Below are 18,787 nucleotides of genomic sequence, written 5' to 3' on the forward strand. Positions count from 1 at the left end.
CCCAGTGAATTAACTGTCTCTTATATAATGAGGTGTTCAGTACGGTACAGACGTAGGGTTTCTATGCGTTTTTGGTCTCTGTAGTGAACGTAATACCGAGGTGGGTATCAGTATGTGCGTATGTTATAGCTGTAGAGTTTACATGAACTTTGGTCTTCCCGGAGCCAAGACGAACTGCCTCTAATAGCGAGTTTGACGAGCGTTGCGATCAGATTTACGAATACGCAGACCTCAGAAGTTTCAATCAATTGCCCTAGTAATGGTCCGAGGAAACTATCTGCTTGCAGTTTTAATGTATCTTTCTATGTGTTTTTCCAAATTACAGCCCTGTGTCACTCCACATTTTACATGTACAGCTTTTTGGACGCGCAAGAAACAGCACTTCACTTGAAACAAAACAAAACAAAAACTAAGATTCTTGTTAGTTGTTTCGGAGGTATTACAAAAACCGCCTACAAAAATGAGGGGGGCAGGAACTATGCAGAGGTTATTTTGCCTTCCGCTTTTTCAGGCTTCTAGCATCGCTTGGTAGCACTATTTATTAACTCTTTTTTACCTTATTTTCACACAACCGATCTAGATTTTAAACGTCGTTTTATTAAACCGCCTGGTTTTCTCTTCTTTCCTTTTATTTCTCTGGCACGCTTTTCTTTTTGCAGATTAAGAATGTCGAGTTTACAAAAAAAACCTCTTTTTAATCTTATCATTTTGACACAAGCAATCTGCGTCTTATAACCGCCTTGTATTTTCTTCGTTTATTTTATATTTTTGCTGCCTACCAATCACAGCAATCGTTTGAAGTTAAGGAATCTTGAAGGACGTGACAATCAGGGTCTTACTTTAAGCGAACTTCAAATGTTTTGAACGGAAACACTAAGAGGTTGGTTTGTGAGTTTTAGTGTGATCCGGATTTGCTGCTTAAATCTGACTCAAAACTCGTACCTTGGGTGCCAGTGGTTCTGTTTTTCCTTCGCGGGATTTATTCGTCGGCTTGTAGTATTCTCACATAACTATATGCTTCTTCTAGTTTCGCGGATTTTTACTGCCGTATCTTCTTTAGCGAATGGAGTTCCTTCGTAACACAGCACTTTACTTGAAAATCTTCTGGTCTATGAAAAAAGAGTTAATTTTGAACATTAATATTCGATTGCAACCTGCGGTCGTCGGACAACTTTCGTGGGCAACAGTGCACTGTTAGCCTCTGACGTCATAGATTCTGCACTGTTGCTTGCTCAGAGACTTTTGGCGGGAAACAGTTTTATTGTTGGACGCCACATGACCTCTAAGTCAAGTGGCGCGCGCTGTTTGGGAATAAGTTCCAGCTATATAACAAAAAAGTTTATATCCCAATATACTCGTTAAAGGCTCCGTTGTTATTGCCCTGAGACTTATTTTTTACTGCACCCCTTAACTAAATTTGCACTGTTCTCTTTAGTGTATGGAGGCCTCATCTCTTGAGGACATTCTCTCGTCTCCAAGCCCCGATACGTATTCCCCGGGCGAGGAGGACAGTGAGGGGACTAGTTCGTCTTCACCGTGTGCCTTTACATTTCCGGGGAGCGCAGACGAAAACGAAAATGAGGTGCAGTTAATTTTAAGTTCATTCTTTCCAAGTTTTTAGTGAAAATTATGCTTTATTTTGCTACCTGTGTTTACGAGTACGAGCGACTTTTCTTTCTTACCTAAACTTAGTAATTCTCCCATCGTATCACATACTTTCGTTTCATGTTAATTCTGAAAGTTCGTATTGTGCTGTGTAATTCTGATGAGGCACATTACTCTAATTTTCCTTGTAAAGTCATGTTTTGTGGTTTTGCGGTGGTGTGTATTGTAATGCTGTTGTTTTGTTTTATTGAGATACGGTGATGCATAGTCCTATGTCGTCTTCAATGAAGATACCGATATATCAATATCACGTTACGTTTAATATCTGTTTAACGATATGTCATGCATATAAACATACATAATTTATATATGCACGCGTAATTTACTTGACGAAACATAAGTCGGTTAGTTAAAATGCCAGCATAAAGTTCACGTGTAGCTACAAAATCCAATAAAAAGTCAGTTAAGTTTTAATTACTAAATTCTCTCCTTATAAGCTATTTGACTGAATAAAAAAGGAAATACAATGTAGATTAATTACAACGGAATGTATGGTTATATTGTTACATTATTTTTGCTTTGTCATTACTAAGTTGACTCGTCGACAAACAACAAAACTGCACGCTTTACTTTTACTTAGAGTTGAAGAAAGTATATTATTATATATTATATGCAGCTGACGTTTCGAATAGCAGTCCTTACATTTCTAACAAAAGAGACAGAACGTTTTGCAAGCTTGGTTTGGCTTGTTTTAATAATGAATTCGAAACTCCGAATAAGAAAGAACTTTTACTATACTTAGTACTGAGAGCCGAGGACGGGCAATGTTTCCATCGAGTTTCCATTTCTGACATGTTTTAGATAAAGGAGCGGGAACAATAATGACAGGTTTCTATTATATCACAGAAAAACAAGATTCGGTTCTGTTTTAGGTGTTAACTGTTTTGCTTTTTAAAGAAATAGCTTCACTACAACAACGCCAATATCACTATATCAAACGAGAAAGAAAAATATTCTTGATATTGTACCAAGTGCAAGAATCCCAGATCCTTGCCTGGCCTCTAAACCCTTGCACGAGACATGTCCCATTCATCTGCTACCATCGGTGTGTTTCTTTTCAAAGTTACGACAGAGTAAAAATTTGTTGATAAGCAAAGCATGACCAACAAATGAATTCCTAAAATCTTTGTAACACCCACGTTTTGAAGTAACCAATTACCTAAAATGTAAACTTTAAATAATAGTTCTTCTATAGCTCAATCCATTTTATTGCATATCAACTGCACACAGCCCGTGCACAGGGCATACAACAAGTATTTCTCACAAAAATAAAACCAAACTTTAACATGCATGTAAGGGCAAATACGAGAAATTGGGCGCCAGTTTTGATCACAATCGTATTTTCAAGTGCACAGGAATGCCATTTGCCTACTCATGCATGTGCTGGCTCCTACTTCGAGTATTATTGACCTTTATTGCTTAACGCCAAATGTTTTCATTTCAGGCGAAAATCGAAACAGAGGAGGAATCCACAAGGCGCCTAGGTGAGTCTGCATGTTTCACTACACGTTTTTGTCGCTGTGCCTCTGACCACAGGCCTGCCATTGGCATTACTTTTCCACTAATTCACGCTATCTAAGCCGGCTTCCCCTTAGCACCGCTCCGGATCTTGTACTAAAGACCTTGCCGGCTCTTACCTTGTCTAAAAAGTTGCAAGGAGTTCAAGTTGTTGTGTCTACGTGATTCTCGATTTTGATCTTTACTCCTACACACCAGGGGTATCCCTATTTCCTGTTCTATTCCCGGGCACTTTACCATGTGTCACTATATCGATTCGGCACAGGTAGATATAGCATACTGTATATGACTGATACAACCGAAACTGTGCTTTTGTAGGAATGTAGGAATAAGTAAGGGTGATATGAAAAACGTAAGGAAGACACACACCTTACGCAAAATTTCCTTCCCACTAGTCTATATGTCAATCGAGAGTTCCAGGTATTTTATCAATGTGCTGGATTTACACCTTGCGTGTTATAGCAGTTATTTATCAGACCCATAATGAAATCTTGGATGAATTCCAGACATTTTTTCCTCCTTCGCAATTCCATGTGCTACGATCGTTGATATATCGGATGACTAATTAATTAACCCACTCTAAATCGTAGGAATCAACGCTATATTACCACTCGTAAAAAATAATTCGACATAATTTAAAATATAAGAATGTACTAAACACTATTACAAGCACTAAAATTGTTCGGCTAAAATATCCAAATTTATCTTATTGATAAATTGTTTTAATAACAATATAACTTCCTGAGATCTTAGCAATATATTCACAGAGTATGAATGTAGATTTGTGATCTAGAAAACGGCCATCGGAAACGCCAACGCTTAGAATGTATTCTATGTGAAAGTCCTGAATTTCAGTAAGCTGGTTAACAGTCTTGTGTACGTATTTTGTAACCATTATCTACCATTAATTAAATCACACCTTGAAATTCAAGTTCTCCAAATGCCCAAGTGTAAAGTACAAACACGCACAAAATGAGAGCGTTAAGTTGCCAGATAAAATAAAGATGGGTATCTGAGATTTAGTCATAGTTTAAATACTTTTGACGGTGCACTGGAGTAGATCGGTGCTACAACCTAAGGATTGGCTCCGCTCCCGCAAGGAAAAATTGAAGCAAAAATATTTTACAAAACCTTTTCAAAGGACAGTAAAATTGCGGCGACAAACAAGGTGGGCGGAAGCAGACGTAGAATCAAAAAGGCCATTAAAGTTCTATTTTAACCCTTAATTGATTTCTTGCGGTTACACGATCGTGTTGTTATTTGATATTTGGTTTACATTTTTTGAAGTGAACGTCACCATCCAAATGACCTAGTATGCCCAGTTTATAGGACTTGACTACGTGACGGCCATATAGACGAATCTTTCAGCTACTCCATTAGAAAAAAAGATTCTATTTCCATGCCAGATGTATTTTTGATTGTTTGCGTTATTTTTTTTGTTACACCAATTTCAAGCCAGTAGGACGTCGACATGATTTGATTGGACGGGCGAAGTGCATATAGCAATAAACACATTCTTGTGGGTTTCTTCATTGCACACGGTCCATTCATTTCACAGCGTAAGTGCTCCTAGCTTCCGAAAGGGGTGAGCTGAAGTTTAAACTGTAACCCTTCCATCCGATTGCACGAAAACCACATAACGGTTCTTGTCCCAAAGTAACTTTCTTTGATGGAGTTGAAATTGCCAAAAACCACTTAAAAATGAATCACTCGTTTGAATTGGTGTCCATTATCTATCTGCGCTGCAAGACATGTTCTTTCTCAACTCCATAATATTACCCAGATCAGACTTTGTGGTTTTATACGGCACTGATACAATCTCTTCGTAGTGAAAATATGACAATTTTGAGATGCTGCAAATCCTATTAGCCTTGAAAGTATTCACTTTTGGCTTTATTGATAACTTTTCTACGAATGATACTCTCTAGGGCCGCTTTCAACTTCAACACGTGGCAACTTTTACAACTTATCAAACACTTTATGTGTGAATGTTCGCACTAGTTTTGGTTTTTGCAATTAACACCACAGGGCTTTGCTAACGTTTTCCCGAAATAACTTGACCACCATGAAAAGATGTGACTTGGTAATATTAGAGAGGAAAAACCGCAGCATTTCAGAAGAACAACACTGGTCTAACTTCAGTCACAATTCTATCCCGGGGGGGGGGGTACTCCCCTATATAAGGTATATAGGTATGTGCCGCCCCAAAGGGTATGGATTTTGAGCCGTTTTGGTCTGAAAACGGGTATAGATTTTGAAAATTTTGGTCTTAAATTGGGTATGGTTATCTGGAGAACGTTCACGAAAGCTTATAAACTTATTTTTCTTCCCAGTAACCGGAGCGAGTAACTGGTGAGAGACAAAGAGAAATAGATAAAATATATCATTTCAGCTAAATTTTACCTATTCATCCTTGTTACGTTGACTTCCGTTCAGTGTTCATTTAAAGGTCAGGTCTGAAAACGGGTATGGATTTTTGAGTCCAGGTCTGAAAACGGGTGTGGAAAATGACATTTTTTGGTCTGAAATTGGGTCTGAATTTGGAGATGCGGGCGGCACACCCCCACCAGAAATTCCAAGGAGTACCCCCCCCCCCCCGGGAATTCTATAGCGGAAGGCTATCAGGTACACGTTACATCTGAGTGTAACAAATTCCAGGTTTACTTTCTTTTTCGTATTTGTTTAAAACATGTTTACTTTGCGTTTCGTGTACTTATGTAAACGATACAATGCATTTGATGCATCGCCAAAATGCACAGAAACGAAATACGCGCCGTATGTTTTCATTTAAACATAATCAGCTCTGAGTCGTTGTTTACCTTTGGAAGTAACTGTATATCATGAAACCACCTGCGTTGGTGACGACTGCTTTACATGAATAGCCTTAAAAATCACTGTTTTATGGAAGAAAAAGCTTGTCAAATCTGCAGAAGTATTGGACTAGATTTTTCGAAAAGAAAAGGGTTGTTGTTTTTATGTTATGCAGTATGTAACTAGTCTCCGAGAAACATGATATAAATTCTTTGTTTTTAAAACCTGTTCTATTGTTTTATCAGGGGAAACAGTGACTTGACCGATAAAGAGGTTACTCCGCTGTAGATAAAATGGCCCTTCCTTCCACTTCGCGATAAATACCAAACTCTGGCTGAATAACAACTCTCTGTAAAGTTTCCTCTCTGTTCGCCATCATTGCGGATTAGAAATGAGGCAGTCGGTCCTTATCTTATCTGTAGCTCTGTTGGCTCGCTCGCTAGCCAATCAAATTGTTCCTAGTATGTTCCTGATCGCGTGCTCAAACATTTGCAATCCCCACTTATTGACAGATAAAATACCACCTTAGACCTCTAATGAAACATAGTTGTCAACAGACCTCAACCATTTTGTCGTAAATTTCCTCCGAGGTAGATCTGGTCTAATCTCAGTTGATTCAAACTGAGAAGCGAGACTCTAGAGTGGAAAATGACGAGACGTAACTGCCAGTTTCTAAAGCCACTTATATTGGGATGTTTTTATGGAAATGCAGGTATCAGACAACTAAGGGTTACCACATTTTTAGAAGGTAGAAGTAGACAGTGTTCTATTTACATAAGACATATTTGAACGTTGGTGCATTATTTTTCACATACTGCACGAATGAAAAGGTTTCTTTAACAAATGTAGTTAATAAGTATTTTTTAAGGCCTCCGCAGGCAATATGGCTTTTATCACGTACGTCTACAGGGACTTGTTTTAGTCTTTTTACACGTAATGTGCCCTTGTTTTAGCTGTTTCGAGAAAGTTGTAATTAAGGCAGATAGAAGGTTAATCTCTTGTCATAACATAGACAAGGCATTTTCTTAACATATTTTCTTTTCTTAACATACTTTTTTATCATTAAGCTCTTCTTATGTTGCATGTTTGTTTTGGTTCATTTCATGCACTACAAGAACCACTGGTCGTAAAACAACCTTGTTCGTCCGATAAGTCGTCGGCCGATTTTTGAACTGAATCTATCTTTCCTGTTGTCGATTAAGCCACAAAAGGGTCACAAAATGAAATCAAAAAGTTCTACACCGGGGCGTGATAAACCGGCGTGCCTTGTTGCATGGGCCTCCAGCACTTGACAAAAAGCGCAAACAAAGTGTTTATCTTGGAATTACATAATATACTCTCGGTATATTTTAGTTATTTTTCTATCTCGTTCGTGTATGGACTTCATTGCTGACATACCAGCCTTAAGAATCACTTCACAGACATATATTAAGCTCAGAGCAGACTGTTCTCCCAAGCACTCAACTACGGTATAATTAAAATCAACTGCTATTTAGCGCCGTGCCATTTTTAGAGCCCCGCTGTCAGCCACGAGGCACGTAGAAAAAACTTTCTTCGCGGTGATAGCTGCCGAGAAGACTATTTTCACTGAGAAAACACCTTGTATTTCCTTCCTTTGGAAAGAAACGAAGTACATTAGCTTCAGAAGAAATGGAGATAAAAGTTAGAATAGATAACAAAAGTGGTCGGCGTTGACAGATGGCAGTTGCTATTATGATCTGTTTATAGTTCTGCTCAGATACAAATTACTTTGAACAAGAAAGGGACGTATTTTGTACGGAAAGCGTTTCAATGCAAATTTTGTTACGAGTACTATTAAAAACGCACTTCTCGAAGTTAATCAGTTTTAACTGTTGTTAACTTTATGAACATCATATCAGAGCGTACCTCAAAGTAGCAAATTCAGTTTGTAACGAAGGAACTAAAACTTATTGCAATTTAATGAAGACAACTACAGATATCAGAAACCAGAGAAATTAGTTACGGACACGCAATTTTATTTTTCTCCATCAACTAAATGTAGATTAAATTGTGTTTTTGATGTTCAAAAAAACAAGTTTTGAGAGTGGTAACGTTAGTACGTTCGACGCGTCAAATTCAATGAACTGTTCAACATTTGATATCTTGGTCGAGCCCCTCTACTCGGTTTTCTAAGAAAGCTGGTGCAAGATTAGCTGACGCAAGCAAAAATATATATAACCTTTGACTAATAACGATTTTTATCACGTTATAAAATTTTGGCCAGTTAAAGAAACGTATCCCCAGCGTTTTGAACCCGAGGTAAAAGCATTGATCATTTTCCTGAAAGGAATTTTTGCGCGCGCGTGACGCAGCATTTTGTCATATTGAATTCATTTGTGTCAAGGTTTTCAACAGCTTGGAGATTTATCAAGATTAGCGTTATTTTAAATGGATTAAACAAACGTCTCCTAGCCGCAAGTTTGAGTGGGCAAGGTCACACTATTAATTTGCATTTTTCTGTCTATCTTTTCTTCTAACTACAAACTTCAACTTGATAATTTCAACTTAATGTTTATTTACGAACTCTCAGATGCATACCAAACAAAGAGTATTCCTGTTTTCTATTAAACCCACCGAACGTGACTTTCTCTTGGCCAGACGGTAAGAATTCACGTCACGATTTGCAATCTATTCAAATCCAGCTTTTCTTGTTTTGATTTTGGTGCTTCCGTGAAGCACGACAAAATTGCCCAAAATAGCGCCACGTAATCCCTTCAATTAACCCTTACTTCCCTTCAGCTCAGCCGTTTTCCTAAGTTGTTTGCAGATAAATCGTGCTCGCTAATTGTCATAATTGGACTACTTCACACTCACAACTTCCACTTCAGCCAACTTCCTTGAACTCACATTAGCACTTTCCAATTTGCTGTAACCATGTCAAAATCGCACTATAAGCGGTTAATCTCAGATTTTGTTTCACTCGTTAAAGCAGGAAGTTGAATGATCATCTTCTTATTGAAGTTTTCTATTTTTCCTTCGTCTGCGCCAGTCAACGCTATTTTAAATTTCTGTTTATTATTAGAGGCCTTAAAAAGTCCACGACGGGCTTTAAGTTTTGAGATGTGTACAATGCTTTCAGTTTTAAAAACTATTGTGACAATCATGAACTAGAAGGCATGTCAGAATATAGTACAACATCAAAAATTCCTAAGCCGATGGAAATGGAAGTAACAAAAGCAGCACTAATGTAGACAGTCTGTGTGCACAGTCAGACATTGATGTGAACACAAGATGTGTTCCCAGAGACTGAACACAGTTGCGAATGTTCAATTTTGCTACGCGCACGACTCGAGCAAATATAAACCACGGGGGAATTGAACTGACAAATGCAAACGCAAAGGGTGAAACTAAGGGAAAAAAAGAAACAAAAAAAGAAACGTCTTTGGACAGGCTATATCGTAGATTTTAGGAACAACAACTCTTTCGCTCCCAAGAGTGCCCGAAATAAAAATAAGAAAGGTAACATTTTTTGTTTTGTTTTGCATTTTTGAAAAACAAATAATACCACTAAAAGTGTGCACATTATTTTATTGATTGAGACTGACTGATTACGCTGAACGATGATAGTGATCCATGCACGAAGCTTCAAGGGGTTTTTTCAGTTAAAACATTTAGTTTTGAAGCGCAATACTTTCTTCTGTGAACTAACGTGAACAGATTCTCGTAGAAAGCAGGTGTTTGAGAACACGCGTCCATACCATGACGTGGATTCATTTATGGTCCCATCTCATAGCTGTCAAATCGCTGATGATGCAATTTTTCCAGGAAGTGATTTGCAAACGCACGATTCTTGCTAGAGACGTGCATACAGTTCTTGATGACCCCACCGAAATAAAATCCATGACATTCCAACGCTTTGAAACAACCTGTAAAAGGTTTTTTTCGCTCCATGCAGTTTATACTCTGTAGGAAATAACTGCGAGGAAGACCAGAGGTCCCTTCGCTGTTTGGGTCTCTATAAACAAAAAACGCTGTCAGCAAGCTATTTGTCTTGGCAGGTTACCTCTATCAATTTCTGTTTTCAATTTGCGACTAATGAACCATGTTTTTAAGCTCGTTAATGCTGATTTTATCATCATTTATTAATTGCCTTGTAAACAAGGAAGATGTGCAGTAAGAAACGGCGGAAAAACGAGTACATACTGCGAATTGGATGCTTCGTTGCTTCAATAAAGGAACTCATTTTGGCACCTCTATAATAGCAAACGTACCGTCCCTTATCCTTATCACTACATTCAAGTATGAAACCTGTCTGTTGTCACTACATCGTGCAAACATGTCACCTTTAGCTTTCTTTCGAAATAGGCCTGGGAGGAAGAATGTGTGACGAGCCTAAAAAGCGTCTGCGTAGGATGGAGCGTAGGAGTCTATTCCCAAGAGTTTACAAGGGACTTACAAGTTCAAAATTGAGAACAGATCATATTTCATTTTCCAAAATATTAAAACGCAAACAGTATCAAATAAAAGAACCGTTCGATAGTTGTTATTCTCAAAGGCCATACAACAGGTTATCATCCACAGACTTTAAAGTTAGAACCATCTTGCAGAACACAATCTGCGATTAGACCCACCTTTCCTCTTTGTGACAAGCATAGACCCCCGGAGAGGGGGAAAAAGAAAAGAGCGTTCAGGCTCGGTTTATGGACATTACAACAACGCCACATAGAAGTACTGCTCGGTAGCTTTAATTTGAATTGTTACACAATATTGTTTTTATCCACGGAGTTAGAGGTTAGATCCACAAATTCGAGTGTTGACTCTGGGAGTGAAAGGGTTAAAAGGATGCAAATAAGATAAACAGTGGACCAATCACCGAGTACTTCAACGGGCATGCGAGCAGTGCTTTCTGCCTGCAATCAAACAACTTTTACTTAGCGTAACCATGTGCAAAAGCTCTTTTTCTTTAGACTGATGATCAGAAGAATACATGTGTATCTCACTGCGGTAACTTAACCAGAATTATAATGAATTCCACATCAAGAATGCAAATCTCTTATCTGATAACCGTCTTGTTACGATACGGGAAGAGTTTACGGGAGTAGAACAAAGTACGTTATCTTTCCAGACATGTATCAGTCTGCACATGAAACGCTTCGAGAAGGACTTGTCTGATTTTATGACGTTAGTTGTGCGTCACAAATTTTATCAGTGTAGCTAGCGCGAAAGTTCAGCATTGTTCAGGGGTCCAAATCGGATAATAAAGAGTATAAGTGAATACCACTTGTCACGCTTAGGTGAAGTGGTGCCACGTACACAATATGCAAGAAAAACTTAAGAAACAGTTTCAAAACAAAACTCAGTGTTTTGATAATCAACTGCAACTGAATTATAATTAAAACAAAGCTTGAAATATCTGTTAGTTCTGGACGTGAGCCTATAGTTTTTGATCAGAGTTGTTTGTTATTAGTCCTTTCAGGGACCACCAAGAATAATAACGTTTGTTGTAAACTTTAACAAGAGGGTATTATTTTGCCATGGCTAGTCATTTATACAATCCCTTATTTAATAAGCTCTGGTTTATAGCGGTTGAGTGCTTCCAGACTATTTGGCGAAGAAAAACACAGACTGGAATGCAATATACATTTTGTTTCTGATTTTCGTCTATTTTTAAAGACATCACTTCACTTTCCGATGACTTCACAAGACTTAGTTTTAACGGAATTTGAGGAACTGAGGTTCTTTTGACGTATGCATATAGTTATCAAGACAATAGCGGTAACTAAAGGCGTTTACATTGACGATGGTTTGTTGCTCTCTTCTTTTCCGATTCTTCAAAAACTTTTTCCTTGTTTTGGGTTTGTGTTTAAGTCCTCAATAGGTGTGGTATCTCTGGTACAATGCCCTTGCTTAAACTTTCATTTCCTGTGTTAAAAGCTTTTGGTGCTCGTAGCTTCTTGGATTAATAACCTACTTGTAAAAGTGTTTAATCGTTGGTAATCGCGTTACATCTTATAGCCCAGTCAGTTAGTTCACTTCAACAGCTAAAATTTAACTAAAAAACTCTTTCAGTTGATCAACTAGATGAAAGGGAGGAGTTCCGTCCAGCACAAAAACACATTTGTACACGATGAAAGATAATCAATAAATCGTATTCACAGGAAGAGAAAAATTCAACAAATTGAGTCTTTGACTCTCCAGTTTCCGGCTGTTTTCATCTGGCCCGAAAAAAAATATCACCTCACCTTGATGAAATTCACGTCAGAACAAAAAAAAAATCAGCAAATCTCGCTTGAACCTGGACAAGAGCATGAATTTTTTCACGATTCGAACGTTTAATCAAGCTAAGGAAGTTTTCTTTTGCTGTTTGCTTCATGGATTCTCAGAAGGATTGCCTTAGTTCCGGTTCATCTGATACCTGCTGAATGACGTCATTACACGTCATTGAGCGCCATGCCCGCGCGCGTGTGCCACTGCGTATATGAGGAAGGCGAACTTTGAGACGGCACAGTTTTTTGTTTCTATCAGAGAGGAAACATGTGTGAAACGAGTATAAAGGGAAGCATCATGTGTGACAACGAAGTGTGCGATTTATTGGACGCCACAATGGGAGTCGTGGCAGATTTTGCATCCATGCTCGCCAATGGTATTTATCAATTCAGTTATTTTTATTTTTTCCACTGTCGTGTTCTTCTTTATAGTCTTACTTCTAGAGTGGCTTTTATTATTAGCGTTAATATTCCACGTTCTCAGATATTGATTTAGGAGAACGAAGGGAGGAGAAAAATATCGAACTAAACCTTTATATTTTCTTGTTTGTGCGGATATTTCACCTAATTTACCGTACTCTCATCATGCGAGCCTGGAAAAATGTATTGCTTAACTTGTGTTGTAATTTACAATTTGTAAATAGGACCTTTAGCTACTATGCTAATTTTTACGGGGGTGAAACGAAATGTCAAGCTTACGGGGTTTTCGGGAACAGAAGTGGTATTTTTTCGGTTGTTTTTCAGAGTCCAGTTTGTGCAATTCTAAATTTAAATTTCCTTCCTCGAAAAGCTGCTTTCCTGTTTTTCGTTAAGATGTTTTAACTACTTCAGGCAGGATAGTGGGGGCGAATTAAAGATGCCAGTCACACAAATTTCAAAACAGACCAAGACATTGGAATCTAAATTAAATGGTATACGGTTAAACACATTTTGTGTCGACCAGCAGCTGTGTAATTCAGTGGCCAGCAAAAATGATCGCTTACTCAAGGAAAGGGACAAAAACCACCGATGAAACTGCCACATCTTAAACCACAACCGTGCTTCCCACATGTGCAACTGTGCCCAATAAATCAGGATATCACATGCACACGCCTGAAACAGCGCCTGAAATAATAAATTAATACACGCCTTCGATGACGTCATCCAGAGAAAATATTCTGCGCAACTGTGCGATATTATAAAATGCCAAGTTGAAAATCTCTTATCACAGATGTTTTGATATCGAAAATTCTTTTAGGTTCAGAATTCAAGCGAGCTATGGAAGCAGTGAATTAGAGTGTATAATTTGATTCCCCACCCTGAGCGATTAGTTCGATTGTGTTTCGCTGTTCACAATAGGTGGTTATTTGTCAAGGCGTTGACACAAACAATACGTCAATCAAATCGGGTGTTGTGATTATTTCCTGGGGCCTAGTCTCCTTGGATGTGACATCTTCGTTGATATCAAGCTGTTAGGTAAAATTTCCTCGAGGCAGAAATGAACTGTTCTGTTCGGTGCCCCCAATTATATTGCGCTTTCGTTCAATATCTGAGCCGAGGTCTTTAATCTAACTGATGGCCATGGCGTTGTCTGACGGAGTTAATACGAGTGGCGAGAACAGGCGTAAAATCCTTAGACGTTTCATGGTGCGCAAGAACAAGAAAGACACGATCAAAGGTACAACTCAGTAAAGTTATACGACCCGAGATGTGAAGGAATTCAAACTCACATTTCTTACATTTTCTATTCGCTCGATTAAGGTTGTCGTACTATTTAATATTTATATTGTGTTTCCTAAACTAGCCTGTGAGTTTTGGCTTATTGATTCTCGTTTTCCTGGTGACCGAACGACTCTGGAAGCGAAAACGAGTGACTTTAATTGAACTGTGCTCGGAATTTTACAATGCATTCACCTGAAACATAAATCATATGTTATGCTTTTGTTGTAGCAAGTGTAGCGATGATACAGTCCAATATGGAATGCCGAGAATTATATTTTTTGTTGCGAAATTGAACAACGATTGCCCACAATTGGTTTTAATGTACTCAGTTAGTGGCCGGTCATCGGAGAGTTCATCAAAATTATGGCATGGGTAACATTCCATTCCATTCGCAAATTGTGTGACATCAATTTTTCATCTGAGGGTATACAATATCCTCTGCGATCAAGAAGAGCTACAGCATGGCTGTTCATGCCCAATCCAGCGGAAAGCTAAACAAAACCCTCCCAATTTATAAAGCCGATTGCTTTGTAATTCGGAAGCGGATGAAGTAATACACAGAGGGAATACAAGCGACAAACCACAACCATTCATACATTCAGACTTTGTGGCGGTGAAAGCAAAACAAATACTTGATTTGAATAAAATCTGAATGGTAGTTCTCACGTGACAAGGGAGCGATCTGTTTAAGGAATCCACTGTCCCGTTAAGTAAATCTCGGTAAATTTGATCGAACTTTTACTGTCTGGATCGAGCAGGCTGATTTTGCGTCTCTCGCCTCGTTCTTGCAAGTTTGCAGCGAAGATTGTTTGAACAGAATGCTACTCATTTCAATTTCGCGCGCCAGCCATGCGTGAAATTACAAGTAAGTACAAAAATCAACCCCAAATCGACTTCTTTCTGCAAAATCTCACCGCTGTATGCCCCCTTGTTCTCCTTAACTTACAATCAAACAAAAAATTTCAGTCGGTCACCGGTGAAAACACGGGTCTACTCTCGCTCCATTGTGTGCCTCAAGTGTCGATGATCGCTGTGGCGATATTGTTTAGCGCGGTGTCTTTAAGTATTAATTGTTTTCGAGGACATGTAGGTTTCAAGATCAAGATGCCCATGTACATATTTTGCTTTTACATATTTTCTCATTAATCGACGACAAGATGTGGTGTGTTTGTTTGCCATGTCAAAGGTCTTGCTAGTGTGTATTCAACATACGCACGGCTTCTTCTAAGCAAAGAAAATTGCTGCGCGGGAGGTAACCGCGATCGAGAAAATTTTCTAGCTTGTGGCTAATTGAAATCTTTGTTGACACAGTATGCTCTGAATTCCTTTCTTGTATCGAGATCGAATACTAGCTAGTTAAATAGTTTTCTATCACAGAGTCTTGACAAAACCGTCCTAAGATATATTTTTAAAATAGGGTGGATGTTTTTTCTTGTTTAAAGTGTTGATAACCTGGATTTACACTGTGTAATTTAATTTCTTAGCCTCTTGGTATCGGATCAGACGCGCCAGAAAAAAAAACGTTAAGATAGACCTCCATGAAAAAAAATAACATATTTGTCGTCACTTAATTGTCTGAATGTTGCTCGTGTTTTTGCACATAGAAACTTTAAGGAAGATTTTCACCAGCTAGCACAGACGTGACACCTAAACAGAGAAAATAACTTTTGCAACATTTATGTTTCATGTGATTTTTACGCAACCCCTAGACATGTTTTTTTTTGAAAGTCGACTACACCGGAAATCACCTAGTGTGATTTATATCCACGCAATCATATCTGTGTATTGTGTGTTGTAAGAATAACTTGTCTATCATAGCTATTTCAGCAACAAGGGTTTTCCATGTTTCTTTGCAGAAGATGAGAATACTGATAGGTTTTTGCACCTTGATTAATAATTAACACTACACTAGATGTTTCTAAATGATGCTTGTGGTCTTTATATTCCCTCTGCTTCTGTTGTACATAAAACCGGCTTTTTTGTTTAAACAAAAATATAAACTATTTTTAACTGTGTATCTAAACAATAGTCTGTTTTAGTACAGAGTTAAACTTGGCTAACTAAAGTAAAACATTGTTAAACTAAATATTTTGTTATTATGTTAACATAATCTCTATCATTTCATGGCCAGCTGGCTTGGTTACAGTAATTCACAGAATTGCCAAATGGTCTGTAAACTTAGCACTAAAATTTTATTCTTCTGATAAACAGAATTAGAAGCCCTTGAGGCATGCTATTGGCTGAAAGCTGCGGGATTTCCACAGTATGCACAGGCTTATGAAGGTAAGACCATATGACAACTTCAGATATGAATTTCTCTTGTGGCAGTCAGTTACTTATATTTTTCAATTGTGCAACTTAGAATTTTAGAAAACATTCTTAAAATGGCTCAGTACCATTTTTCCCTTGTCTCCTACTTAACATTTCATATCACACAACATTTTAAAGATGAATTCCAGTCCTTTCTTTGCCCCGAAGGAATTTAAAAAAATAATTTTTTTTTTTCAAAAAAAATTTAAAAAAAAAAAAAAAAAAAAATAAAATAAAAAAAAAAAAAAAAAAAAAAAACCCGCGCGAGTTTAAGCACTTTTGATTTTTTGTCTTGCAAGATGCATGCCAAAGTTAAAACTAACTATGGTATACCATCAGTTAACATAACACGTCTCACCCACTCACAGCCTTTTTGGTTGTGATATCCATCTATAGTGATCTGTCCCATCTTTTCTTTGGCCCACCTAGCAGTTTCCTTCATCCAGCTGCTGTCCTAGTTGTGCAGAAAGCTATGTTGAGTTGTGCACCTGTTGAAACACAGCTTAGTGTAAATACCCCGTGAATGGGCAACATCAAAGTGCCATGATAGGTACCACAATGTAACAGTTGTTCCACATTTTGAGAAACTTTCAGGATAAAATTATTGTTGAACGGTTAAGTGACAACAAGAGTTTAAGCAAATGGTGAACCATGATAATGATAAATAAAATTCTAATGTTGAAATTAATTGCATATTTTTTTGTTCATGTTCTCTTAGATGGAAAGTTCCCAATTGACACAGCATCTGTCATTAAGGAACATCACTTCCTGGATCAAGACTCCATTCAATCCTTGTACAGGTTGGCGTTTTGATAAAACTGTACATTTGGCACTTTAGAACACTGCACAACAATATCATATGGTTATGTTCCAATTTATTGATATCTTCTCTTCTCTTTTGTAGGCGTCTTCAAACACTCAATCGATGTGCGAAAATGAACCTGCACATCAAGGTATTGAAACCAGCCTCTCTCTGGATCGTGATAAATTTAAACAATTTTTTGTGCAATATGACTTTGTATTTATTTTTCAATCTTTTCTTTGTTGATCACAACATTTTCAAAGGAGCAGGTTGGTCAATGGTCACCTTTGCAGCTGCGGGGATGGGCGTGGTGGGGATGGAGTATTGCGTGATGAGCCCAAACAACAGCTGTGAAGGAGACTAGTTGGTCAATAAAGTTATGATGAAATTTGTCATCCATAACTGGGCATATGCATCTAAATTCAAAGATGATAAAAAGAAGCACAGAATTCACAGCTTTTCTGTTATCATTGTTTGAACAGAGTGATGGCTATGACTCAGATGAAGAAGACTTGATTGCTTTAAGTTCACGTTGGAAACTTCAAAATAAGAATCGTCGATGGTCAAGCCGAAAGAATGGTTCACCTTCACTCGCAAAAGGAAAAACTCCAGGGTTAAGCAGCTCACATAATGGGCTAAATTCATCTTTGAACAGTGTAACAAACACAAGGCAAAGATCTTTCCACAAGAAAGACAGACTTGTGCCAGACCAATTGTCACCTTTTTCACACTTGGATTTATGTATAGCACAAGGAAGAGCAAGTATATATGACAATTTGAATCCAGCATTGAGTGTCAGTACACCTTCGATATCAAATGTCGGCAAGGACCTCAACAAGAATGATGAACTTAGAAATAGAACTCAAAAGCGAAATCTTACAAGCAGTGATTTGGGACTAGAATCTTCTAGTGGATCTTCAAATGAGGAGCTATCAGACTTTGAACGTGATGATGAAATTAATGATTTACCAGGGGATTTGTCAATGCTACGGTCAATCAGAAATTCAGAGAGACAATGCAACAATGATATGGCACCATCATCAACAGCAACAAGGCCTAAAGTACGGTGGCACAGTTTTGAGAAAACTTCTAAACCTGATATACGTGTTACGTAAGTGTTACACGCCTTTTATTGTAGTTCTTGGCCATAATTAGCACTACTGAGATGCCAGTTTTGGTAATGTAAGATTGCATATTTTATGCAAAAAAAGATAAATTTTATGAGTTGTATGAATGCCAACAGGTTCTTATGGCAGGTTATCCTTATGGATGACACCTTAGCTGATTTATATTTACATCTGAGTTAGTAGGAAACTAGCCTACAAGTAGTCCCTCACTAGTCCAGTGTTTGAGCATGAAAGCACACAAGAAAATCACTGTGAGTAGTGATATTTCACACATCCTCAAGGGAGACAACACTTCACACGAGATGTGTGTCGTCTCCTTGTGCAAAGTAATTATTTTGTGTGTTTGCATGCTCCACCACTTAACTGAACCTGGCAAAATAAGGCATCTCTTTGTGCGAAGTGATGACACGTGTGAGGGCAAGTGAAAATGGTAACCATAACTGAGCAAATTAATTCTCCCTTTATCACGCAGGTCTCCAAAAATCTGCGACCTTACAGCAGGACAGCTGGCTGTTCTCAGAAAATATTCACTTTTGAAACTAACAGCATTAATGGAAAGACACACTCACTCACACAGAGGCATGTGGAACTGGTAAGATTACTTATCGAACTTACCATATTACCAG

At 38.0% G+C, this 18,787-nt stretch overlaps 2 protein-coding genes across 18 annotated transcripts in view; one reads left to right on the forward strand and one right to left on the reverse strand.

Moving 5' to 3' along the window:
* The window catches only part of LOC144653540 (dual 3',5'-cyclic-AMP and -GMP phosphodiesterase 11-like), a 260,413-nt gene that overhangs the window by 149,475 nt on the left and 92,151 nt on the right, over nt 1–18,787 (reverse strand). The window lies entirely within an intron of this gene.
* The window catches only part of LOC144653536 (stAR-related lipid transfer protein 13-like), a 38,898-nt gene that overhangs the window by 12,341 nt on the left and 7,770 nt on the right, over nt 1–18,787 (forward strand). For 7 of the 17 annotated variants that reach the window (XM_078513534.1, XM_078513536.1, XM_078513541.1 and 4 more), the window contains 7 exons: nt 1,436–1,582; nt 3,110–3,149; nt 16,134–16,205; nt 16,951–17,032; nt 17,137–17,185; nt 17,517–18,145; nt 18,634–18,753. In XM_078513534.1, coding sequence (XP_078369660.1) covers nt 1,436–1,582; nt 3,110–3,149; nt 16,134–16,205; nt 16,951–17,032; nt 17,137–17,185; nt 17,517–18,145; nt 18,634–18,753 — 1,139 coding nt within the window. Of the gene's footprint in view, nt 1–1,435; nt 1,583–3,109; nt 3,150–6,552; nt 6,707–12,388; nt 12,599–13,562; nt 13,879–14,756; nt 14,788–16,133; nt 16,206–16,950; nt 17,033–17,136; nt 17,186–17,516; nt 18,146–18,633; nt 18,754–18,787 lie in introns of those variants that run through there. The other 10 variants (XM_078513538.1, XM_078513547.1, XM_078513548.1 and 7 more) reach the window with 5 other exon arrangements.

This window comes from Oculina patagonica, chromosome 5 (genome assembly GCF_052425735.1).
Source record: "Oculina patagonica isolate OP01 chromosome 5, crgOcupat, whole genome shotgun sequence".
Classification (NCBI taxonomy): domain Eukaryota; kingdom Metazoa; phylum Cnidaria; class Anthozoa; order Scleractinia; family Oculinidae; genus Oculina; species Oculina patagonica.